The following is a 25772-nucleotide window of genomic DNA, read 5'->3' on the forward strand; positions in this document are numbered from 1 at the left end:
TTTTTGGCTCTCTTGAGGATTTTTTGGGTCGTTTTCATTTTTAAAAATTCTCTCTTATCAAAGTATGAAGTGTTAATGAGCGGTTTAAATTTAGTTTCTCGAATATAATTTATTTATTTAATATTTATACAAAGATCTAAAACTTTCTATGTTGCTAATAAATATTTCTTTTAACTATTCTTTTAGAATTTTGAACTTATAATTTGATACAATACCATTTTAAAGGCTTTGGCTAAGTTACGTTAAACGTAACTTACGCCAGATACAGCAACAGTGCTAGTGATGGGACTTGTCACTGTTGCTGTGCCTGGCGTAAGTTACGTTTAACGTAACTTAGCCGGCTCCCATTTTAAAATATCAAACAAATCCGTTTAGATCTTATCAAACTGTTTTGACTTGTAAAACTTTAGTGCCTACGTAAAATAAAATACTAGTTTTCAAATGTTCTCATTTAAAAAAGAAAATAAAATAAAAAAATTAAGCATTATATAATAAATAAGATTTAAATATTCTGATCTATTCAAACTATGAAAGACATGTAGAGATGAAAAGTTTTGTCTAGATCCTAGATTTTTTTGCCATGAAAACTAATTTATGCTCTCGCATAAATTACTAGTGCAGTAAAGAAAACACTTTTAGTTACATCAATATTCCAAATTTCCAATTGCGGCTTGACCTTTAGCCAAGTAGTGCCGGTTGTATGAGAATATATATATTCTAATTAATTTTAGTATTATTATGAACTATTTGCCTTGTTGTTGGTGAATTTCAACTTCTCTTTACCATCTATCGTTTTCAATTACCTCTATATTTCATTGGATCATCATTTTTTTTTAAATTTTTGTAGCTTGTGAGACTTTATTATAGATAATGACAAGTAAAAGCACTACATCAAAATCTAAAAGTATTACTTGAAAATGTAAAATTTTTTTTAAATAAAACTAGAAAATCATATTGTCAAAAAATTCAAAATATTACAAGTAAAGGAGGATGGAAAAACTTTCATGTATATAAAAGAATGAACAGCTCAAAATCTGTTGCTTGATTGTAGACCTTTGAAATATGATAAATCTGGAAAGCCCACTTTACCACTATATATAACGAATCCGACTAGACAATCAATGGAAATAAACTTATTTTAATAGCAAACCGTAAGCCAGAGGTGATTAACTGGAAAACGTAATTAAATGTTATGCTCATGTCTCGTTCCATGTACACATGTTTCGCTATGAAAATGTGGGTATGCATAGCTTAATGTGGTCACCAATCCTAAACTTCCCCCCTCAACAGTGAAAGTTGATTAAAACACTTAAAAACAAATCCCAACATCAACTATTCAAGGGAAGAAGAAGCTCAAAACAACTTTAAACTTCTACAAGCAATGCAAGTTATCAAATCTAAGCAAATATGTTTTCCATAGCAAAATTGCATAACAAGAAAAGTAAAGTTTGTTATTCGTTTGCTACAACAATGGAATTAAGGGTTTACTGTAACATGTATTTACATTGATCTTGAAGGTTGAAACATTTTGCTTAATGACTGTTAGAACATCATAAGGTGAGTTAGAAGGCTAGAAGTTCACAAATATTAAATGTCAAGAATTTGATTATATAAAAAAAAAAAAACTATAAAAACTAGACAATAATAGTGTGTTTGTGAGAAAACCTTAGCCATGTACTGGATATTTATGCAACAAAAGGTTGATACGATGCATATAGTTTTTGTACAGATTTCTACCCTTTTATATAAATTTAGATTGGAGAAATTTCATAGTTGACATCAAAGAGCCGGTATCAATACTTAAGGAGGCTGGATGTGGTACGTGTTTTATACATATATATATTTTCCAAATGTCTTTGTTTTTTAATTTTTCCTTCCACTAATGATTTAATTTGAAGAATACATGCCCGAAGTAGATAGAATCTGTAAATTGGCCCGTCAACACATGGGCCGAGTTCCAACACGAACTCCGCAAGCACTTTGCCCCTAGCAACGCTGAGAAGGAAGCTCGAGCGCGCCTACGTCGGTTCAAACAAACGGGTAGCATCCGCGATTACATCAATGATTTCACTACCATTATGCTTGAGATATCCACCATGTTCGATAAGGACTCTCTCTTCTACTTCGAAGATGCCCTCAAGGATTGGGCCAAGGCGGAACTAGATAGGCGTGACGTACAAACTCTCGATGACGCCATTGCCGTTGCAAAATCACTTGCCGATTACTCTACCTCACTCAAAGACAAGAGGCCTACTCACGTTATAGGTGAGGGAGAGGGCCAACGACCGCATCGCAAGGAGTAGGGCAAGAAAAAGCCCATAAGCAGCAAGAGCGGGCAAGGTAAATCCGAGAAGCTGCCCAAGCCTTGAAGCCCATGCTTCGTTTGTAATGGCCCTTATTGGGTACGCGATGGCCCGGAGAAAAAGTCTCTTAATGCCCTCGTGGCTCAGCTCAAGGGTAACTCCACACCGTCGATGAAGGAACCCCAACACAGCATGGGTACCCTCCAATGCCTCGGCGCACTCAAGGGCCACTCGCCAGCACCTACAAAGAAAGCACTCATGTACGTGAGTGCGTCTATCAATGGACAAGCCGTGCGTGCCTTGCTCGACACCGGAGCGACGCACAACTTCATTTCGGAAGATGAGGCCAAGCATCTAGACCTCAAGGCAACGCAACATAGAGGCGCCATCAAGGCGATAAACTCACCTGTCAAGTCATTTGCGGGAAGCACACGAGGCATACACGTTACGCTTGGGATATGGAATAGGAAACTCGACTTCTCGATAGTGCCGATGGATGACTACGCGGTGATCCTTGGCATGGAGTTCTTTGACAAGGCCCATGCCTTCCCACTTCCAGCCACGAACTCTTTTAGCATTTTCGTTAGGAGTAAGGCATGCGTAGTACCGGTCGAGCGTGCACAGTCCACGGAAAATGCGCTCTCGGTCATGCGATGCAGACGAGGATTCAAGAAGAATCCCGACTCCTTAATCTCCATCCGGCAACACGACAAGGGAGAGGATTCCTAAAACCCTCCAATCCAAGTCCTACAACAAGCACGGGCCGTCCACGACAAAGACAAGGACGCTATGCCTCCAAAGTTTCCACCGAGACAAGTGGTAGAGCAACACGCAAAGCCTCCCAAGCGTGAGGAGTTGCAGAAGCACAAGAGGGGACGCCGCAATACCAAGCGAGAGAAAGAAACGACCGCACGCGACACAAGTGACGGAACCTTTCCAAACGCAAAGCCACATGGGAACGCGAAGAAGACCAACGACAAATCACGAAACAAGTCCAAAGGAGTAAGGACGAGATCGCGACGAGGATGCCGCGAGCATAGGTGGGGGAAGATTGTCACGGGCAGCCTAAATCTCCCGCAATCGGAGGTTAATTCTGCGCATATGGGGTCGCTTAGCAAAACTCTGCCTCGACGTGGAGTACGCTTAGAAGCGAGATGCACTTAGCACAAAAGGCAGGGTACTTAGAAGTGGGTTGCGCTTAGAAATGGACCGCCAACACAATAAGCCATCTATAGTGCTCTTAGCAAATCACATACTAAGGCCCAAGATCTAGACTTCTCTACCAATTGTACACATAAGGTAGAAGTTTCTAGGTTTCTCCACATAGGTCTAGGGGTGGGCAATTTTGGATTCGGATTGAAAAAAGATCCATCCGAATTCAATCTGAACCTTAATCCGATCCAATCTGATCTGAATTAATTCGGATCGGATGAATATTTCTGATAATTTTGAATTCGGATCGGATTCAAATGAGTACGAATTTTGGATTATATTTCAAGTTCATATTATATTTTAGATTCAGATTAATTCGAGTTTGGGACCTTTTTATAATTCTCACAAAAAAAATAATGAAATATGTAATTAATGAACACCGTACGAGATTTAAAATAAAAAAGAAAACACATTAACGGTATTGATAAAATACATGTAGGTATATTCTAACTTCTAAGCAACCAAATCATATTTGCGAATGATCAAGACAAATCATATAAACAAGTAAAAAATTCAAAGTTTCAAAAGCAAATCATCGGGGGCTGTCAGATTAGTGGATTACCATGAACAATGCAAGGTTTCTGTCACTATCAGCTGCTCGTCATGGGTTTGGATGATGTCACGACAGCTGGGTTTATGCCGAATTTGATCTAGTTGGGTTTGTGTCGAATCTGATTTGGTCTGGAGGACGTCTTGGCGGCTGGGTTTGTGTCGAATTCGTTCGGTTTGTGTCGTCGGCGACATGGTCTTGGGTTGCCTTGTTAGGTTGCGGCCCATGGGTGTGGTGTGGTTTGTGGTCGTGGATTGGCTCATCAAGGGCGCGTGGCGGTGGTGTGTGGTTTTGTCATTTGGAAATTGGGATTTGGGAATTGGGTTTTGATTTTTCATCTTTAGTTTTTTTTTTTAGTATAGTGCAATACAATCAGATTATTCGGATTGACCCGAATCCAATTCGATCCGAATCAAATCCGATCGGATTGTAGAAATTATAATCCGATCGGATTGTAGAAATTATAATCCGATCGGATTTGAAAGTAAATCCAAATCCGATCCAAACAAATTAGGATAGGATCAGATCGGATCGGATTTATCCGAATTCGATCCGATGCTCACCCCTACATAGGTCCTTAAGAATTCCACCTGCAAAAGGAATTCAAATTACAGAAGAAATAGCTAGTGCAAGAGGCACTTCACGATCAACCCCTCCTACAACAAAGACAATGATGTATTAGATTTCCTTAATTGTGTTAAATTGTTTGTAAAATATTGTTGTTGGGTTTTATTGTAGAGTATGTTGCAGGTAAAGGCATAGAGCAACATCATTAATTCATTAATTACATATTCATCACCAAAAAATGATGTTGGTCATTTTGTATAACTTCGTATCTATAATAGTATATTATGACAGTGAATGAATATGATAGTTGGAAAACAGGAAATTTAGCCTAAATTTTTTAGTGTGTTGCAATTCATATTTTGGACAAAGGTAGGAGGAGCAGCAATAGAAATGTGCAGACATTCACTTGATTTTTTGTGAAATATTCATTGCAACATACATATATATAGGAATGGCAGCACTATCAATGTAATGAACTATAACTTTTGATAATGAAATACATCATTTTCATTACTTATGTTCGTACTTTACTTATTTAACTCTATTATTTAAGCCTTATAGTAATCTTATTTATTTATTTTCTGCCCAAGATGATAAATGTACATTAGTAGCTGCATTATGATGATGGTATACAACAAACTCTTCATCTTGTTTGATTTTGCAACAAGCTTGGTGGTCATTGTTCTGAGCTTTTTATTTTCGTGATGGAAAGTTTGGTTCTCTTCTTCATCTTGCAATTTACCCAACCCTCTTGCAATTACCTTGTACTCAAAGCTAGATGGTTCTTACTACTTAAAGTAATCGCAGGTCGGCCTCTCACATTTATAATAAAGCCTTTTGGAATTTGCATTATTCAAAAATTTTAATTGTGGCTCGTTCACTACAGTCAGTACACAATTTGTTTCTAAACTTGATGACCTTGCCGTTCACTTGCAACTTCTCTTCTTTGTCTCCATAAAAAAAGTTATTGGAGCTTCCCTTAGAGGATGACATTCTCACTGCTTCGTTGAAGCTTTTGCAGCAATAACTGGATTTCGATGCTTTGGGACTTGTGAGTTGTGTATAGGGGTCTTATAAATTTATGAAGTAATGCTGTGCACAGTCAATTTGAATTTTGAACTAGGTGGTCACGTGAAATTTTGTCATTTATCGTAATTTGCATACAATGTCATAGCTTGTAATTTCCCTAGCTAATATGTCTAATTCAGGGAAACTAATTACTTTTTCAAGCCCATGAAGTCATTTCCACATTTTATTTTTTTAATAATTTATTCACTATTTACATATTAATATTTTAATAGTTAACTTTTTACATTTTCAATGACTTAACGTATATAAATTATTTTTGTTGACCTAACAAACTCGTTACAAGAATATTATGCTAAGATAGGGATACTTTCCTACTTTCATGAGCCAACGACGGTCAATGATTAAAGATAACGAGTTTTGAAGGATAGATTGATGCTTTCAATAGTAAAAAAGTAATTTGAAAATTATCACTTTACTAGAGGGTAACACGAAGTTAATGCTTTTAAAAACGAAGAATCTAACATATGAAAAATTAAATTTTAATAATTTTAAGACGATTTTAATATTTATCATTTTATTATTCATATCAATCTTATATTTAGGGCTTTGATTTATTGTTTAATTATGATTCCCTTTTCTTACTTAAATCTGCAGTGGTTAAGGGGTATATATTAGACAACAAAAAACTGTATATTGTTATTTCAACCCAATAATTTGTCTTAAAAAAGTGTATTATTGTGCCTTTATTGTTATTTCAACCCAATAATTTGTCTTAATGAAGGGTATTATTGTGCCTTTATTGTTATTTCAACCCAATAATTTGTCTTAAAAAATTCAACAATTATTAAATCATTTAAATCATTGTCTTATTAAAGAAAAAGATACTTCTTTTCAACATTATACTTCAAATATATTGATAATATAATACGACATTCGTCACATTCCGCAGTGCAGAAGCTCATAAATTTTAAGATGTAGATTTGCTCTATATATATATATATATAAAATTTGTTGAAACCTCCTAAATCACTTGTGGAATAACATAACCCAAATATATAAATTTATAATAAATTGGAGGTGTTTATGATCGTGCTAGTGAGTGATTGATTCCTAAGAAAATGAAATAATTTACTTCAATGATAAAACAATACCCAAAATTATTAATTCCAAATTTTTCTTAAGGTTTACAAGAAATATGCAGTGTAGAGTTGTCTTTTATTGGCAGCATGTAATTTGGGTCATGAAGCAAAAAAATTTATCCCATATAATAAAAACAATAAATTGTGAGAAAATAAGGGAGAAGTTCAACATAAGTGAAAATTCTTTAAATTTTTTTAAATTTAATATTGATTATGTGTGCCTTACCGGGACATCAAAGAGTGAGATAAAGGAGTAAAAATATGCAGGGTTCAGTCGGTCACTGTGATGTACAATGATTTTTTTTAATCAGTTCACGGCCTTTTTTACGATTTTAAAATTTAAAATTTATAATTACGTTATTGTCCTTAACTACCAAACGGTATCCCAACCCTTATAAACGTTCAGGGGTGCTATATGTCAATATATGCATATATTCTTTCCAAGTGTAGTAAGGACAAACCTCAAGGAAGGTATCCAAAAATTACCCTATTAGAGTGTGGGTGCTATTTAATTGAGATGATAAAATTTCTTATGTTGAAAATAAAAGACCTATGGTTCAAACTCCGCTCACATGTGTGAATAAGAGATTGGGTTGCTCTTAGACTAAATAAATAATAATAATAATAACAAAATTAGAGAGAAATTTTGCAAAGCGGAGTGCAATATATACAAGATAATAGTGAACTATGAGATAAAAATGAAGCACCTCCAAACCAAAATTGACAGAAGAGGTGAAATATCACTCTCTTCACTTTATTATATTCACCAAAGGCTATAAAATTCAAGCTAATTTGACGAGTAATGAGAGTTTCTAGTGCAAGAGTTGAAGAATTAAGTCCTGTTATCCAGTGCATACAATCCCCTGCCGGTAATTGTGAGAACTGAAGCACGAATAGACACTGTTTATCTGTTAAAATCCAATGATGAATGAATATTTTATATCAACAAATACTCCCTTCGATACTCGCGTACAATGACAGGCACACTGGTGGGCGGGATCTACGGAAGAGAAGAAGAAGCACATAAGAAAACTAACAATTAAAGAAATCTCAAGCAGCTATAAATTTGCCAAGTCCTACCACCATGAATAAATCATAATACAAAGCACCTGCTAGCTGGAACAATCTAGTAAAAGAAAGCTAACATGAAACGTTGAAGATATATATTCCACACTTGTACTCCCTATTTGGTACATATAATTTAGTAGCTTAAAGTTCTTACCTATTTGGTACTTATAATTTAGTAGCTTAAAGTTCTACTGTTTGCTAATTTATTCTCAACTATTGTCCATAGATAGTGTTGTTTCTGCACAGACATTAAACATTCTCTAACATACTACTAAAAAAGCCAAAAAAAAAAGGAGAACATTTTTTATCGATGTGACTTACCATGCCATAATCTGTGATAATCATAGAAACATATTCTGAAGGAGTAGCATCGTACCTGTTAGCATCGTGCGGACACAAGTGAGTACAAAATCAATAGATAAAAGATTTACACTTTACGTTTTTCTTCTACTTGATAAAATATCTAAAAACTTACATTAAATTGAGAAATTGGAGATTTTTCTCATTGGTCCGATTATCCATAGAATTCACATCTGGTCTCCCAGGTACTCTTGCAATATCATTTGAATCACCTGCAAGTAACTAGAAGATGTATCAATGCAGTCACTTTGAAAGCAAAAAATTATCTAACAAGCACCAAAACAAGCATACCTAGTTCATTTGAGCAGATCGAATCAAGCTGTACCCTCTCATGAAATTTGTATGCCTCACAACAGATTAGTACAGGAACACGAAATGCATGAGCAACCATTGCAACACAGGCAGTCCCAACCCTTGAATATGTAGTTCCATTAGACAAAACCGAGGAAGCTCCCAGAAAAACTCGTGTAACTTCATGCATAATGTAAGAAACAGCATTTATATGAGTATATGTACAACTTAAGCCCTTTGCCAACAGTCTACGAAGTAATGCTTGGCCTTCATGCTTTGGACGCGAGTCTACCACCACAACACGGAACTGTTTCCCAAGTTCGTGGGCATATAATAGAATCATCTCAACAACACATGATGATCCATAAGTGAGAAGAACATCCCCATCCCTGACCTTTGTAGCAGCATGTCTAACTATCACCTTATCAGCAAGTATTATCTTCTCATTTATGAAACGATCGATATCGTTACACAGGGCAGCCTTTGCTTCTGTTTCAGAAAGAGTTAAAGGTAGCTTGGCAATACGACTTTTCTGAAATCTGATAGCATTTCCCATGCTCATAGAAAGTGGCCGGCATTCAATCAGAAATGAGACATAACTACTGATTTTTGCTGTTAAATCTCTAACAAGTGTTTTTCCTGGTGGCGTAGAGTAGTCGTTAATGACTTCCTGAAATGCTCGAAGCATTGCGATACAACGAGCATTGCCCCCAGTAACATCTCCTGCCAAATACTGCACTCCAACCTGACAGTTTATTGTGACATCAATGAACAGAAGAATTCATAACTAATTCACAGTGTTTTCAGGCACTAAGGGCATCTTAATTATATTTAGGAAGTAGGAGATTATATATATTCTATGTTATATTAGCACATACTTTAAATCTAGTTCTCCAATACATGAGAACCCAATAAATTTCATTTCATGTAAACTTCACAAGCTGTCGCATATTAGACAAGGAATCAGCTGAAACAAAATTTGACATTGACAAGATATGAATAAGATTCACGAAAAAAGGTGACGATTGGCAACAGACGTCACACGGTACAATAAATTTTTTTTTTTGTAACAATACCAACTTATTTAAAACTTAGTATAATAATTCAACCCTAATTTTGTTCATTAAAAAAGGTCCAAAAAATGGCATTTAACCGTGGCTGGAAAAAGGAAAATCATCAATACTAAGTCCCAAAGACAAGTAAACCAAGGAGTAATATCTGCACTAGGATGTTGCAAAGTGAGTCGACATACATTTAACTACTACCCAGGCCTGATGCCTTCATGTGAAAAGAACACAGGAATATAAGCTATAGACATATTTGACATCGAGGTATGAGTGTAAAGTACATAGTTGCCAGATACATGCTTGAACACATCTAGAACTAAATTTCAGAGAACTTCGACAGCTCATACAGAATGAGGATAGATAATTACAGTTTATTAATTTAAAAATGAATCTATTTGCATACACACACTCACTCGTCATGCCAGTAATTGACTGGTGACAAGCTCGATTAATGATCAGAATATGAATAACCATGTTTCAATTACAACTTGACTGCTAGATTAAGCAATCATTTCACCATAAGTAGTACCTTGTAAACAGCTGGATGCATTGAATCAAGTTCTAAAAATTTAGATTCAAGATCAGTAAGCTGTGATCCATGTTCATACTGAGGTAGATGCCGGAATAACTCAACTCTGTTTTTAGCTTCAGGTTGATTGAACACTGCACGTTTTTTGGACTTGTTCACTCGACCCTGATCATCAAACTGCATGCGTGGAGGGGGAACGTCTTTCTTCCTCTCTCTCTCTGGTGGACGATCGCCTCCTCTCCTGTCAGAACCAGCAATTGTGGATCCAACTGCAGGATCATCTCTGTTTTGTGAAGGCTGCCTCAGAATATTACCAGGGCCTGCTCCCCCAGCCGCAGCAACAGGTTTATTTCCTTGAGCTGTAAAAAACACCATGAATGAGGAAAATGCAGAACATGGATATGCCAAAATTTGTCTTCAAATTTCATGGAAATAGGGGGCGTTTGTTTTTTAACTTAATGACTTAATTGACTTACTTTCAATTAGTTGAGTCATTAATTCTGTTTTTTATTTTTTCAACTTAACGAAAATTTTCAGTCATTAAGTCGTTAAGCCAAATTTTTTTGGTTTTTTGCATAATCGAAAAATTCTAAATGGCATCATTAAAAGATATTCTCCAAATAATCCCTATCTAATTAGTTTATTTTCATCCTTACATAAACTTACTAATTAGCATTATTATTCATCTCCATAACTTGTGATAATATAGTATTGTTATCAAACAAAGGCTTTACCACCAATTCAGTTAAAGGTTATTTACGAATTACAATTTTATTTAATAAGCCTATGATTAGATTTTATATCAGTTAATATGATGGCAAAGTTTTCCACAAGTACCTTCATCTTTTGTAATCTTGATGGCTCCACTTTAATACAAAGAAAGAGTCAATAGCCTCTATAATTTTTCTCTTATCAATATTCTTATTTAATTATCAATAGAGTTAGACCAAAACAAGTAGTAGACTGTTATTATTTTTATCTGTTTATATTCTTCAAATTAGCATTATTTATCTTTACAAATTTTTATGAATATTTTTCCATATGGTACATCATAAATTACAATAAAATTGATTAATATATTCTAATTTAAAATAGTAAAGGGAGATATTCACTTGAACATGATATATGTTATGATAAAATCTTATTTATGTTCATTGAGATATTTATTATTTATTTAACATTTAAAATTTGCAAGGGCACAAATGTAAAGGTGTTGATTTCAGATTTTTTAAGTTAAAAAAAAAAACTTAATGCTTATTATACAAAAATAAACATGTCCATTTAGATTTAGAAATTTAGCTCTATCTAAAATTCAGACTAATTCAGCTTTATCCAAATTTCAGACCCGAAAGAAAAAAGGCCACCTTAATAATAACAAAAATGTTTTATGAAGGACCAACTCCCTGCCTATACTCCAGCATTAGTTTAGCATAAATTAGTACAACCTATTGGTTGCAATTTCGAATTTTATTTTATCTTGAGATAAAAATAAGAAAAGATCTTTTTTTTTTTTTCTTTTGGTACCAATGTAGAAGAGAGCAAACTATGGATCAAACATAGTAGCAGTAAAGGAGGCCCCTTAAAAGAGAATTCTTCAGATAGCAAACCAGCAAAGGGAATACAAGCACATAGCAATAAAATTGCCTGTACCTCTCACTGAGCAATTTAAAAATGAAAACAGTAAGAATTTTGTTATTTAAATCCAAAGAAACTTACTACTACTAGCAGAATTTGGCTTCAAATACTGAAAAGAACATAAAGATCACTTTTGAACCTTTTCCAGCTGCTTTGGCAGCTCTTTGAGCTTCCTGCGTTTCACGTCGTTCAGCTTTAGTTGTTTTTGCTTTCAGAGTGTTTGAACTTGACTCTCGATTATTCACTTCCACACCACCTCCTCCACCTTTTCCTGTGGTGTTTAAAACATTGTAAAAGACACGGGAAAAAAAAAAAACTTCTATATGATAAGAAAGGTTTCAAAATACAAACAGACACCAGCTACAACCTCAGAATCTAAGTGAATCCTCAAACATTATTACAACTTCACAAATGCCTCCTTTAGCTAGCTTTGTTGCTCACTATTGGCAGTCTTGCATGTTTACAGAAATCCTTTAAACATGTTTCATAATCTCAATCCTGAAAATATTCATTCTATCATCCTAAAACATATCGCAAATTTCACACAGTTACCAACGGAAACTATGCAACTGAAGGCATTTTGACCTGCCACCCAAAAGCATGAGCAGAAGCACAATCTCTCTTATGTCTTACAGTAAAAAGCATATTCAACATACAGAAAAAAACAAGACTTCTTGTCTAAATGCCATTTTTTTCTTTTTTTGATAGGAAACAAAGAAACTAGTATTAATAAGAACAATAATTACAAAATGTGACCAAGGGGCACACAAAGAAAAAACCCCTAAAATATTTAGACTTCTTGTCTAAATACTTAATAAAAAATAAAAAGGAAAATCATTCTTTTTTATAAATTGTGCATTCTGAACTTCATTCCATTCTTTTTATTTCAACCAAAATTACAAATCTTTTCCTTTTTAAAGGGCAAAAAAACTATATATATCCAGTTTAAATTCTAATAATCATCAATTTTAACACTTCACGTATCAGTCCAAACATTCAAAAGATGAAGAAAAGATAAGATCGCTGTTTGAACCTTTTGTAGCAGCTTTGGCAGCTCTTTGAGCTTCTTGCATTGCACGCCTTTCAGCTTTTGTTGTTTTTGCTTTTGCTGTTGAACTCGATACTTCATTATGCACTTCCACAGCAGCCCCTCCGCCTCTTTCTGCAATGCTAGATGTTTTAATCACATAAAAAAGAAAACCTTTTCATATGATAAGAAAGCCTCCCAAGTACAACCAGCACCATTCAACAACCTAAGAATTTTAGTGAATCCCAAAACACTAATACCACCACAGAGAATACCTTCTTTACTTAAATCAGAACCATAAATTCCACGCAATTGCCAATAGAAACTATGCAACTAAACACAGATAGGATATGTGCTTCTACTTTGAAAGCAAAGCAAGTGTTTGAAAAAGCTGCAGCCGGCAACCCAATCCCAAACATACCCTGCCACAAACCCAAAACATAGTCGCTTTCATACTCTCTATATCTCTTCTTGATCCCATTCATTATATTTTTTAATTAAATATACAATAAAATTTAACCATCAAATTTGTTACCAAACAAAATAGTTTAATTTAAATTTACTTCTGATTATGAACAAATACTATAAAATTACACATTACCAGGAACAGCTTCGGGTTTTTTACCCTCCAATTGGGTAAAATTCTCCATTTTCACTGTGGTCAAGTCAAAACCGCCACCAGGAAAACTCGAACCCGCCGAGAATTTCCCGGAACTGTTCCTACCGAACCAGCCCAAAGTCGTTGAAGCCTCGGAATTAACCTCCGAAGAATTCGGCGAAACCGGTTGTCCAAGCAACGAATTCCCCGGATTGTAGCTCCCGACTACCGCGACGCGGTCATCCCACATTGGACGACGGGACGAGGACTCCGGCACTGCCACGGCCGCGGAACGGAGGTGAGAAAGGTTTTCTGAGTGGTGACGTGGCGGCGGAATCATGACGGGCGAGAAGTCGGGAGAATCGGAAGGAGTACCCGAGTTCGACTCAATGGGGACTGACTGTGCCCGACTTGCCTGCGGGGGCGGGTTCGGATCCGAATGAGTCACGAAGCCCACCTGCCGGACTTTGGGCACGACTTGCGAAACGCGACGAGCGTCCATTGAGCGTGGTGTCCAGTCGCCACCAAGCTTTTTTTTTTTTTTGGGAAATTATTGGACGTGAAATCGGAAATTGGATGGTTTTAGGGTTTGAGGAATCAAAACGACGATAAAACGAATTTCAGAATATTTTGCTTTGCGGAAAGAGATTTTTCTTTTTTTATTCTTTTATTACTGTTTATGGAAATACGTTACCTCAGTTGAAAAAAAAAATTGAAATCAATTACATATTTATAATTAAATAGATGTTTAATTTCTAAAAAATATGGATAAAATATTTATTTACTTATTTATTTTGAAAAAAAAACCTATATCATTATTTATGATATTAACGTAATTTCGTTTTATCATTTAAACAGTAATATTCTAAAAATAATAATTTCAAGTGGGAATTTAATAGGAAATTAGAAATTTAAGATTGAGTAATTAAACAGGCGTACGAAAAAGTAGCAGCATCGATTCAGCGAAGTCGAAACATAGACCCCACCACTAAGAGAGATAAAACTTTATTCTCATTACGTGGATGGAAGTTAAAATACAGTAGGAATACTTTACTCGTTTGATTCTCTCGCTTGCCACTGGACTGGGATTCTGAAATTGTACGTGACGCCGGCATCGAAATGAGAACCCTTTGCCGTTTGTACTCATCCACCATTTTTGTTGTTGCTAGCTCAATCAATGTGTCTAGGTACTTCCGAATATACTCTCTCAACCATTCAATTTTTAACATATGTATATTTATTTACTCGTAAATAATTAATTGAGATGTGCCCCAGCAAGAACCTAATGAACGAGGGAATTTAATATGACTCGCGATTTGTCGCTATGAGCTCTAGCTTCCTCAAACGCCGTCGTTTTTCTGACGATCCGAGCTCATAGCTCAGGTCCAACTCATTCTTTCTAATCATGCAACATTTTCCGGCCCAAACGTGTAGGTTTTAACATTCATCTAACTAGTTTTATATAATATCCATTAAAATCTCCGCTCACTACTTCTTCATAATAATATTTAATAATTAATATCTGTTATCGGTGTCTCCAGTCGACCGAAGTGGAACTCATCAATTTTTATCCCTAATTTGATAAAATAATCGATGGCAAGTGCTATTTGCTAAGTTACAGGCTTACAGCAGGACCCTTATATCATACACGCACTATTCATGACAATTGACATGGACTTATGAAACACTAACAAGAATACCAAGCTTCACTCTTGGCTACAAGTACTCCCTTATGAACTCTTGCTGATATGTCAGATCGGACGATCAATAAACACCGATCAAACTCTTCGATCATCGTTACTCGCCACAACACCACCAAATCAACTCGCCCGCAAATATAAAGAAAAAGTCAAGTCAGAAAGAGTCCACCATAACGCAAACCCTCAATCTAGGAATGCTCAAACCCTCCCTACCCTCCACGTGTCCCAGTGCATGCATCAAACACTACACCTGTCCCCCAACTTTCCCCGCTCCACAATTTATCACCTCTTCATGGTTCACAATCATAAACCAACCAACAAAACCAAAAAAAACACTTTAAAAAAACCAAAGCAACATGTCTGACGTTCGAAACCCTACCATCCACCAGAGACCTTCCTCGAGACTAAACAATTCAAACATCAACAGCAGCAACTCCTTGCTACGCAGGTTTCAAACCCATGCACCGAACTCGAGCCAACTCATTGGTTTTTTAACCCTTTTCGTATCCGGTTCGATTCTTCTTCTCCTCATCGGCTTGACCGTCACCGCAACAATCCTCGGCCTGATCTTCTTCGCGCCGTTGCTTATACTCTCTAGCCCCATTTGGGTCCCCATTGGAACAATTCTCTTCATAGCGGTTGCTGGGTTCTTATCCGTTTGTGGGTTCGGCGTCGCGGTCCTCGCCGGTTTGTCTTGGATGTACAGGTACTTTAACGGAATGCACCCGCCCGGTTCGAACCGGTTTGATTACGCGAGGAGCCGGATTTATGACACTGCCAGTCATGTGAAGGACTATGCTAGGGAGTATGGTGGGTATTTGCAGAGTAAAGTCAAGGATGCAGCTCCTGGTGCATGAGGTTAATTTGGACCGGCTGGTTTGGACTATGTGATGAACCGGGTTTGGTTTTGTTTTGTTTGTTCATTTGTTGACGGTGGAATTTTGGTTGTTTCATCCTTTGGCTAATTGGCTTTTCCTTTTATTGATAGGCCTTTTTACTTTGTGTGAAAATTTGTGACTTGAATGATTCCTCAATTTTGTGCTTGGTTTTGAAGAAAAAAGGAAGTGAAATGAATATAATTTCTCTACTTGTAATTAAACAAAAATGAAAATAATGATTTTAAAATTATTTGCTTCAACCAATCTTTGCCTAAAACAAAAGTTACTAACTGCACATGATCACTTTGGTTAATTAGCATTAATGTTGGGAACTTATGATCTCATTAAATTTTTAATTAGGGTGTTGCTTAGAATGTAGTATTGTTTTATTACATACGTTTTTTAGTCTATTTAGATCAAATTGAAATTTTGCTATTTTGCTCCATACCTCTACCTAAATTTGTGTACGTGGGATTCGAACTTATGAGCCCACACTAGGCCAAGCCTTATTGGATTACTTACGAGTTTAGTTTATCAAGTGTGTGACAATTAGCAATCTTTATTAGCCTATCAAAAGCGAGCCAATATCTGTGTTTTAGACTTGTAGCTTGCTTAGCTTACAAAATACTCCTGGAATTGGAAAAAGTATAAAAACTCATTCCAATCGTGCGTTTATTGATATTTTGCCCTCTCAATTAACTTTCGTATCACGATGGCTTTATATCAATAATTATTAGTTAGGCCTGTTTGGTATGGTATTAAGATGTAGCTTAAACGGCTGTAATTATGAAAAGGTAAAAGTTAGTTATATTTTGAGATTAGTTCATTAGTCTCAGTATTTAAAAAAAAAAAAAAGCCCTCAAAACATTTTGGTCATTGAACTATTGATACCCTTAATATTATTTTTTTTAGCTTGCTTTTAGATTATTATCCTTTTATAATATTTTTTTTTACATTAAAAAAATAAATTATCAATTTAATTCAAAAAATAAAAACAAAAGGATATATAAATTTTTATGTAAGCTTATGTATGTCTGAAAAAGTTATTATTGTAAAAATATTAAATTACCATTGTTTTTGGACATTAATTAAAAAATTAATATACTAATTTCTCAACAGAATGGTCCACAAAAACTAATATGTATTCTTTTTGTATCTCTTCTTGGTTATTTAGTTTCGTATTAATGTCTAAAAAATAAAAATGAAATTTTTTTATAAGAAGGTAATATTACAAAGTAAGTTAAAAATAACAAAAAGTAATGGTAGGGTAAGCAATAATTTAACGAAAAGGATGTTAAAATCAATAATTTAAAAGTACAAGGTCTGAACATACACTAATATCAAAATATGAGAATTAAATAAGTTTTTTTTTATATTAAGGAAAATTATCTTTACACATTTAAGATTTAGAAAAATGATCATGGAGATCTAAGTTTTAAACAAAAGATATTAAGGTGGCATTTGTTTTTTTGTTTGAATTGTAAATAGACTTTAATTGATCCGAATTCTAAATAGATTTTAATTGAGTCCCGGGTTACATTTAGACATTCATGAAACTCTGAACTCGCACTATATCATGAACATAACACATGATACAAGTATTATGTCTAAAAGTGGGTCAATTTGATTCATAGAGAGGGTCAATTTTATTGACCTCGTTTAGAAAGTAACTTTTTGGCACCTTCGAAAGTCTGGCATGAAAAGTTTTCCAACACTAGTTGCCTGTGCAAAACCATCTACGTCAACTCCAACAGTAAGTGCTGATTGCTACAAAGAATAATAAGTAAACAAGTGATATATCAGTAAATAACTCATTGAAAAAAATTTGTTGTAAAGAGTAATGTTTGAAAAATTATTATAGATAAACAACTATTTCAATTCACATGAAAACAATAGTACTAGATACTTACTGCATCTAGTGTCAGTAAATACCAGTTTATTAGTTCATCCTTAGTTTGTTCACAAAGTATGAGGTGATCTGCTATCATGGTAAGAACCTGAAACAATAGTCAACAAATGACAATTTAATATTCAGCAACAATAAGACATTCAAACAAATAGTATGTAAAGTTAGTAGTAATACACTGCATACCTCTTCGTTTATAGCTATGTTAGGCAAAAAGTTCATAAAAGTATGTCTAAAGATAAATTGATCATCATTAGACATAATGATTTCATTGAAAATACAAACAAGTAATAAAATGTTAAGTAATCAAGACATATGTATAGGAAAATAAAAAATACAAATTCATATAAACCACAAGTACCTTCTGTTAGTATCTCTATCAAATGCATATTGAATGAGCTTCAATTGGTGAAAAGAAAAATGATTATTTATGTAGAAAGGACTAGCTTTAAAATCTTTGCTCTCCACAACACTTTATCATAAGGGGAAAGTTGGTATTGTCCAGGCCTTCTATTCCTTTCTGGTTATGTTGCTGGTACATTGATGTTAATGGAGGTTTGAAACTCTTGCTTATTGTTAATTGGTGCGGCCAAATTCTATAAAAGTCCAAGCACAAAATTAATTTGTTATCATTGTTATCATTAAAATTAAATTACAATTAAAGATCGCATAGACAAACCTCTCCTTTCTCTCAGGGTAGAGGTGTTAGATTAAGAACATGGCTTCCATCAAATTGAAATGAATCGAGTGGAGTTTTGCTAATTTGTGCAGTAGTCCCAATACAGCCCAACATGACATCAAAGACTCATAAACTTGCTTTCACTCTACAATCCACAGAGTCATTATCACTAACCAAAATCATTTTTCCTTTAGATTTTGACATTATTTTTCCATCTGGAGATGTAGGATTTTGATATTTCGGATTTGAAGGTGGAGCAGGAGTAAATGGTTGTTTGGTTGATCCTCCATGATAATTTGATATCAATTCACCTAATAATGTTTCTATGTTTTCCAGTCTGAGTTCAAGGGTTGGGAATGACTCTTTGTTTTGGTCGAAGAATGCCCTAAACCTTTCGATTAGTAATTAAAAAACATCATTATTAACATTATTTTGCCTAAGAGGTTCTGTCTGTTGAGGCTTATAAAGACGATCAGACTAACACATTGAAACTTGAAATAATTCATAAAATAATAATAATTTAGTCTAAAATATAGTAAATCGATTTCATTAAAGTAGTATGCACGTATTTTATACCTTATTGCTTTTGATGCCACTAAGTTTTTTTTGTCATTTCAAGAATCGTCGAATCTCATCATTATTCCATACACTGATAGGACCGATTGTTCTATTCATAGAAGGTCAATCATATACAATAGAAGAAAAGTAGAACAACTATGCATCAATGGCAAAGTACATATGTCATGAACTGAAATAACCAAAAAACAAGAAGCAAGTTACAATTTATTTTTTATATTAAACAAACCTTTAAGAAAAGAACGCAGCCACTAACAATGCTCACTTTATTTTCTTTAAGTTTTTGCACACCTTCCCATAAAAAATAAAGCACTAATTAGTCCAAATTTTTTTCTCCAATAGAATTTGTATCTTTTAGTATATGAAGATACAATGGATTAATGTATATTGCACTTGTGGGACATAATATAGTTCCCAACAAAAAAGAGTAAAAAGTATTTTAAATTCATCATCATAACTTGAATTATTCATTAGCCTTTTTATCACCTCCGCTATATGAATTTCTTTGGGTCCACTATCATATATTGTACGCAAATCAATTATATCAATAGCTTGGTCATTTAAATCCACTCGTGTGCGTCCATCTCTAGCCCCCCATTATAGTTGCAAACGTTGTAGGGCTTAAATTGTATTCTTTCCCATGTAGAATTATACTTTGCCTGACTATATCACATTGTTCAATTAATGATGTACATAACTCTTATCTTAAGCGCCCACATTTTAGGTTAAGTAGATTTCCAAAGCCCATTTCTTTTACTACTGCTTATTGATCACTTGAAAAAGATGAAACTACCTCTAAGAAAGAGGCTACGCGACATCGAGATAGAAGGTTGCCACCATCAGCCTTGTCCTCATCAGATTCCTTAGTATTTTTACTCGCACCACTATTTTCACCAACATTTGAGGTATAAATCTCATTCATATTACTAAGCATCCATTGATGCTTCTCCTCAAAGATTAGTTTCTTCCAATTTTGTGCAATATCTATCATGTGACAATGATAATATATATACATTCAGTGGCGTACTATCTAAGGTAAGAGAAAATGAAACATTCAGAAAGTCATAGTTAGATTATATATCATTTTATCCACCTTTTCAACCCATAATAGCCTCAGTCATTTTGATTCTGCCGTACTGTAGTTAATATTTAAAGTTACATTAATAACAAAAATTAAACCTTTAAATATAGTGGGTACATAAGTGAATATAAGTTTTACTTTCAAATAATATATCCATGCTTTTTTATTCAATCCTTCCTTTTTCAACGATTTTGATTTTTTTTCTCTCACCATCAACGAATTTTATGTTTTTTTTTTGTAAAACCTACAAGAAAGCAGTTAATAAAGAACACATTTACTACATATTTTACTTATTTTTAGCGCAACAGTAGTCTATCGCACCAAATCACAGCCCACATGTGTGATAACCATATAAACAAAGGCACTCGTGATGTCTATCGCACCAAATAAATGCATACACCAACCTATCGCACAAAACTATTACACTCGAAAGACCAAATCTAATATTTATTCATTATAAAATTATTATAAAAAATAAAAAACCACAGGTGCAACATTTTGTCAAAAAAAAAGTAACCTAGAATATTAAAATGATAAATAAAAAATAAAATAATTCTATTTGGCATTTTGTCAAACATATTGTGTGCATTACATTTCAGTACTATATCATTAACAAATCATTTTCTCCGAATTTAACAATTTATAAATCTAATAATTTTAACAATTTACAAGACTAAGTTTAAAGCTGAGTAACTTCGATGAGAAGACGAAAGATTAGGACCGGGACTAAGAGCAGGCGTAGGAGCAAAAGTGAGAGCAAGGTGGAATGTAGTGTGAGTTGGATCAACACCAACAACAACAATGAGAGCGAGAGGGGAGCGGGAGCGGGAGCAGGAGTGGCAAAGTGAGCGAGAGCGAGGCAGAGCGTGAGATCCAAAGGGAGAGAGAAGATGATTTTGTGGCTGAGGCTTTTGTTTTATTATCCAAACATGTAGCATGAGATCGAGAGGGAGAGAGAATAGGCTTTCGTTTTATGATCAGAGAGAGAAAGAAGATGATTTCGTGGCTAAGATCCAAATGGAAGGAGAAGATGTTTTCTTTTTGTTTTTGTTTTTTTTAATTTCAAAACCCCAACCGTTGCATTCAAATGAGCTTAATCTAACGGTTTAGAGACACCTTATGCACTATAGAGGGGATTTTAATCCTTGCATTGTAGCTATAGCCTTTTTCTTCATATTAATTCTTCCATTCATTTTCAACCATTCTAGTTATCCTTTTATTCAAAAAGAAAAAAATTAGACAAAAAAGACAAATATAAATCTAACATTGGAAAGATAGAATTGAGAAGCTCTTGTTTGCTTACTGTATTTTTATCAAAACATCATAAATAAATATGTTTGTTTATGATGCCACAATGGACTGTATTCTTCTATACAATCAAACTGATTCTTTCTGGACAATTTCCCTTCCTATATCTTGGAACAAGTCATGCATTGTTATTATATTGGGAGTATCCTTACAAGAGACTTATCGATAAGAATACGTAATCTTATTTTCTGCAAAGAAGTCATAGGCATCAAGAAAAATTAGTACATGGTCTCTACGCTCTTCTTTCAAGAAACATGCAATATCTAAAAAAAATTATAATCCCCAAAACTCCTAATCTTTCCATAATTGGTCTTGCATTCCATGATTTTTAAAAGTTCATCTAGACACTAACTGAAGAAGCATAGTTTTCTGAGAAAATGATAATTAAAATGCCTGATACTTCAATTGCACCTACAAGAGACTTTGAACTTTTATTTCTTCTCTTTAGATTGTTGTCAATGGAAGTTTCAATACCCTTTTGAGGCAAAGTTGAGTAGGGATGGCTAGTAAAGTTATAGTGTCCTCTCCTTTGAAACTAAAGCAAAACATCATATTTATTATTTCGAGAATGAGAAGAAAAAGCCGCAACAGTTCAATAGACGAGAATTTTGTTAAGATGAAAATTTGGGATGAGAAAATGATTGAATGTGCAACTACATTGTATGTAAATATATATGCTTTAGAATTGATGTAGGTTAGACTTAGTGTAAACACATAATATCTCATTTTCATTTTCATTGAACTGCTTTATTGACTTTAATGAATTGAAACAATCAAAATGTGTCTTTTGTTTCTTTATATTATGTGTTTGCACTAAGTCTTCCTAAGTCAATTTGACACGAATACATTATTTTATTTATATTTTAGTTTTATTGTATTAATTATTTTATTTAGACAATATAAAATACTATCTAGTAGTGGGTTAGTGGATGTGGTTGAGTGGGGATTATATTGCCTTTTTTGGAGATTATTGGACTATTATATTTTGTATATATCTCTCTAACTCACAATGAAAACGTGAGCTATTATAAATTTACTATGTTGACTTTCGTGCAAATTCAACATACAATTAATAAGAGTTCCAAAATTGTATCTTTTGTTCTATGAATGCGAAAGCGGATCACAATGTGATCATGTTATTATAGAGACAGAGGATAAATTTATGGAAATTCCTCATGCTACTATATGCTTAGGGTCGAAAGATAATCATAATTAAATAAAATCCCCTCAAGTGACATTATAAGAGCTCACTAACTTTTTACTCTCTATATTTTCTAACACGTTTGATGTATTTCTAGGTTTCTCACATACTTATATTTTAGATAAACAAGTATGTTTATATAGAACCTAATGAGAGTGATTGAAGTCAACCAAAAGACTACAAAACTCTTAGAGTCTAATTAAGCTTAAAATAGTCATATGAAACTTTATTTAAAGAAGCTTTTAGATGTTCTTTATGTTAGGCCGATCTAACCCATCATGGGTGTCAATTCCAACATCTACCACTTGCACATGATGGGATGACAAAACAAATGCAGCAATGAAAGCAATTTGGCCTAAAACCTTGAATGTATTACTATGTGGGAAAATGCAACATGTGACCCGTGAGTAATAAATTGGAGCTTAAATAGCTAGAAATTTCAATTGTAAACCAATATAAGAGATTATATATTTGTTTATCATGTATCCTCGATTTTATTTTCATTACTTTGATCTAGGCATACTTAATCTCTTAATAAAAGATATGCTTGACTCCATGAGCTTTATGGACTCCATGAGCTTTATGTATACACAATTGTAATTATCTTTACGTGAATTATATAACTAGTCAATCAGTGAATACATAAGTCATATGTAATAGCAATAATTCTTCCCATCCTACTTATATTTTGAAAATGCTAGACTAACTTCTTTCTTAGACATGTTTCATAAGCTGCATAATGTCATAGCTATAGATAACATGCTAAAGTGACAAACATTAATCTTTAATCTTAAAATATATTGGATGATGACCAAGGATAGCAGCCGAGTTCTCATTATATCTTAAAGGAACTTACTCAATGAGGAAGTAAGGATTCATTTATCTATTCTTCACTCATTTTTCTTATGGGTCACAAAATGCACGTGCGGTATGAATCATGCATTATACTGAATTCTCTTTTCATAAAGAGTATATGTTTAATTATTCACTGTACAAATCGTAGTTTAGGCACTTATCAAAGTGCCTAACTTGAGCTTTAATAAGCTTGCCTTAACAAGGCGCTAAGAGCCTGTTTGGTATGGCTTATTTAAGAGCTATAAGTGCTTATTTAATTCCATAAGCACTTTTTAAAAAATTTTATGGTGTTTGGTTATTTTTTTAGTAGAGTTTTTTTTAGCTTAAATAAACTAATTTATCTCTAATAGGAAAAGTCCAAAATTTGGGCTTTTGGGAGTAGAGGTTAGAGAGCTTTTCCAAAAAATATATATTATCAAAAATATCCTTGACATATTTCATTAATTACATAATACCCTTTGTATAAAACCTACCCAACGAAAATTTTTACCGTTATATAAACATATTGTTGCCGCTACTTCACTTATCTCTCTCTCTTTTTTTTTTAAATAACCAGCACTTTAATTTTGCAATCCCTACACATACCCAACACTTGAGAGAGTATATATCAATTATGCAATTTTTAATTTTGAAAATTAAAGAAGTGATTGAACTGATTTTTTCTTATTAATTGATAACTTGAATGCATTTTGTTACATGTTATATAATTATGAATACATATCCTTTTTGGTAATTTAATTACACAAAAACACTTTTAGTTTTACACAGCCAAACAATTTAATGGTTCAAAAGTACTTTTTTAATTGACAACCAAACACCCAATGACTTTTTGTCCAAAAACTCTATTGGTATAAGCTCTACTCCTATAAACTCTACTGCTATAAGTTCTATTTAATAAGTTGTACCAAATGGAGCCTAAGTCCATATCTTGCTTAATGCAGATTTACATGATAATGGAGTATATCACTGTCGGTCCAATAACTTACTTAATATGACCTCATCTTGACCTAATCAAGGCAACACATTCTTTAGAATTACATAAGCTCCATGACAATAGACCATATATATAATTGTGTTGTAATTCTATGTGTCTCATCCCAACTTACTACTATAGTAACTGAGGCAACTTTTTATGTAAAAAAGTCGTTCTTAATTTGACGACATATCTTTTTACAATCTTATATGTGCTAGGAGGTAAGATGGTTCAGATTTTCCATGAAGTTTTTAGAAATGGAAAAACCCTAAAATGGTGGATAAAAAAGATGAAGCAACCCTAAAGTCTCAAGAAAGAGTTAGAGAGAAGGCCAAAAAGAACCATTCATGTGTCTTGAGGTGAATACTTCAAGCTTGGGTGCTCTAGAGGCACTTTCATCTTTTATGCAATATGACATCTCTCCATTGGCTAAATCCTCTTTAAATGAAGATATTATGGAGATTTCATTCAAATGAGCTTACTGGCCAAACTATAAATGATGTTCCATGTGGCGCTTGTTGAATGGGCAGCTCGATGATGGTAGATATAGAGATGTTAAGTTTGTCCTCTACTGCTAGGTACTTCTATAAATTTGATTTCATATTGATTCTTTATTCTTAGGCTAAAAGACGAAGAACTTTTACTTATTGATGCTAACATTTAGGAAATACACTTGTGGCACTAAAATATCTTTATTTGCTTCTACTTTTTATCCTCTGAATTAAGCTAATTCTACCAACATAAATAACCTTACAAATTTATCCCCGAACAATTATTTATAAATAATATTATTATAGTAATTAATATTATTACTATTTAATTTTGTAATAGGGACACAATCACAAAGTGGGGCAAAATGGCCTAACACCTCATGAGAATGGCATTCGCATTCTCCATTCTCAATTTTAGCTAGTCTCATACCATCCATTCTAATTTCTAAACTCAAATTTTTGAAGTAAACACAAGGAATATGAATGATTCCCTATTTGTAAAACATACCTAAAAACAGGGGTCGATATTCAGGCCAGGTTGAATTGAATAAAACCAAATCCAAAATTTATATCAGGTTGCAATTTGGTTCGGTTTGAACCTCAAAACCGAAAGGCTTGAAAAAGTAAAACCAATTAAGTTTACTTTTTAGTTTGGATTAACCCAAACCGAACAATAAAGCCCATATGGTTTTACATTAGAAAAAAAATGTAAAATACCCCTCCAATCGCAATCTCTCCAAATTAAACAT

General features: G+C 33.9%; 2 protein-coding genes across 4 annotated transcripts; one reads left to right on the forward strand and one right to left on the reverse strand.

The window, feature by feature from the left end:
* Window positions 1–7405: 7405 nt before the first annotated feature.
* Window positions 7406–14086, reverse strand: LOC102619478 (uncharacterized). 3 transcript variants are annotated; one of them, XM_006494189.4, is made up of 8 exons: window positions 13379–14086; window positions 12784–12912; window positions 11890–12021; window positions 10116–10474; window positions 8520–9264; window positions 8344–8440; window positions 8190–8244; window positions 7513–7800 (listed from the first exon to the last, which is right to left on the reverse strand). In XM_006494189.4, exons 1-8 carry the CDS (start codon window positions 13875–13877, stop codon window positions 7738–7740), a joined length of 2079 nt encoding a protein of 692 aa, XP_006494252.2. In that variant the 5' UTR covers window positions 13878–14086; the 3' UTR covers window positions 7513–7737. The 3 variants fall into 3 exon arrangements, with proteins under 3 accessions (XP_024949675.1, XP_006494252.2, XP_015381511.2); XM_015526025.3 differs by lacking the exon at window positions 13379–14086 and adding an exon at window positions 13053–13199; XM_025093907.2 differs by lacking the exons at window positions 12784–12912; window positions 13379–14086 and having other exon boundaries at window positions 7406–7800; window positions 11832–11979.
* Window positions 14087–15358: 1272 nt separating this feature from the next.
* LOC102619192 (oleosin G) lies at window positions 15359–16217 on the forward strand. Its single transcript, XM_006494188.4, has one exon. It carries the CDS (start codon window positions 15432–15434, stop codon window positions 15930–15932), a length of 501 nt encoding a protein of 166 aa, XP_006494251.2. The 5' UTR covers window positions 15359–15431; the 3' UTR covers window positions 15933–16217.
* Window positions 16218–25772: the final 9555 nt, after the last annotated feature.

The sequence above is a fragment of the Citrus sinensis genome, chromosome 3 (genome assembly GCF_022201045.2).
Source record: "Citrus sinensis cultivar Valencia sweet orange chromosome 3, DVS_A1.0, whole genome shotgun sequence".
Classification (NCBI taxonomy): domain Eukaryota; kingdom Viridiplantae; phylum Streptophyta; class Magnoliopsida; order Sapindales; family Rutaceae; genus Citrus; species Citrus sinensis.

Excerpts from the sequence above, each read along its gene's own strand:
- LOC102619478 (XM_006494189.4), bottom strand. The coding sequence starts at position 13,877 with ATGGACGCTCGTCGCGTTTCGCAAGTCGTGCCCAAAGTCCGGCAGGTG. Across the intron at positions 9,265-10,115 it reads TGCATCCAGCTGTTTACAAG|GTTGGAGTGCAGTATTTGGC; the intron begins GTACTACTTATG and ends ATAAACTGTCAG. Across the intron at positions 8,245-8,343 it reads CTCCAATTTCTCAATTTAAT|GTACGATGCTACTCCTTCAG; the intron begins GTAAGTTTTTAG and ends CGATGCTAACAG.
- LOC102619192 (XM_006494188.4), top strand. The coding sequence starts at position 15,432 with ATGTCTGACGTTCGAAACCCTACCATCCACCAGAGACCTTCCTCGAGA.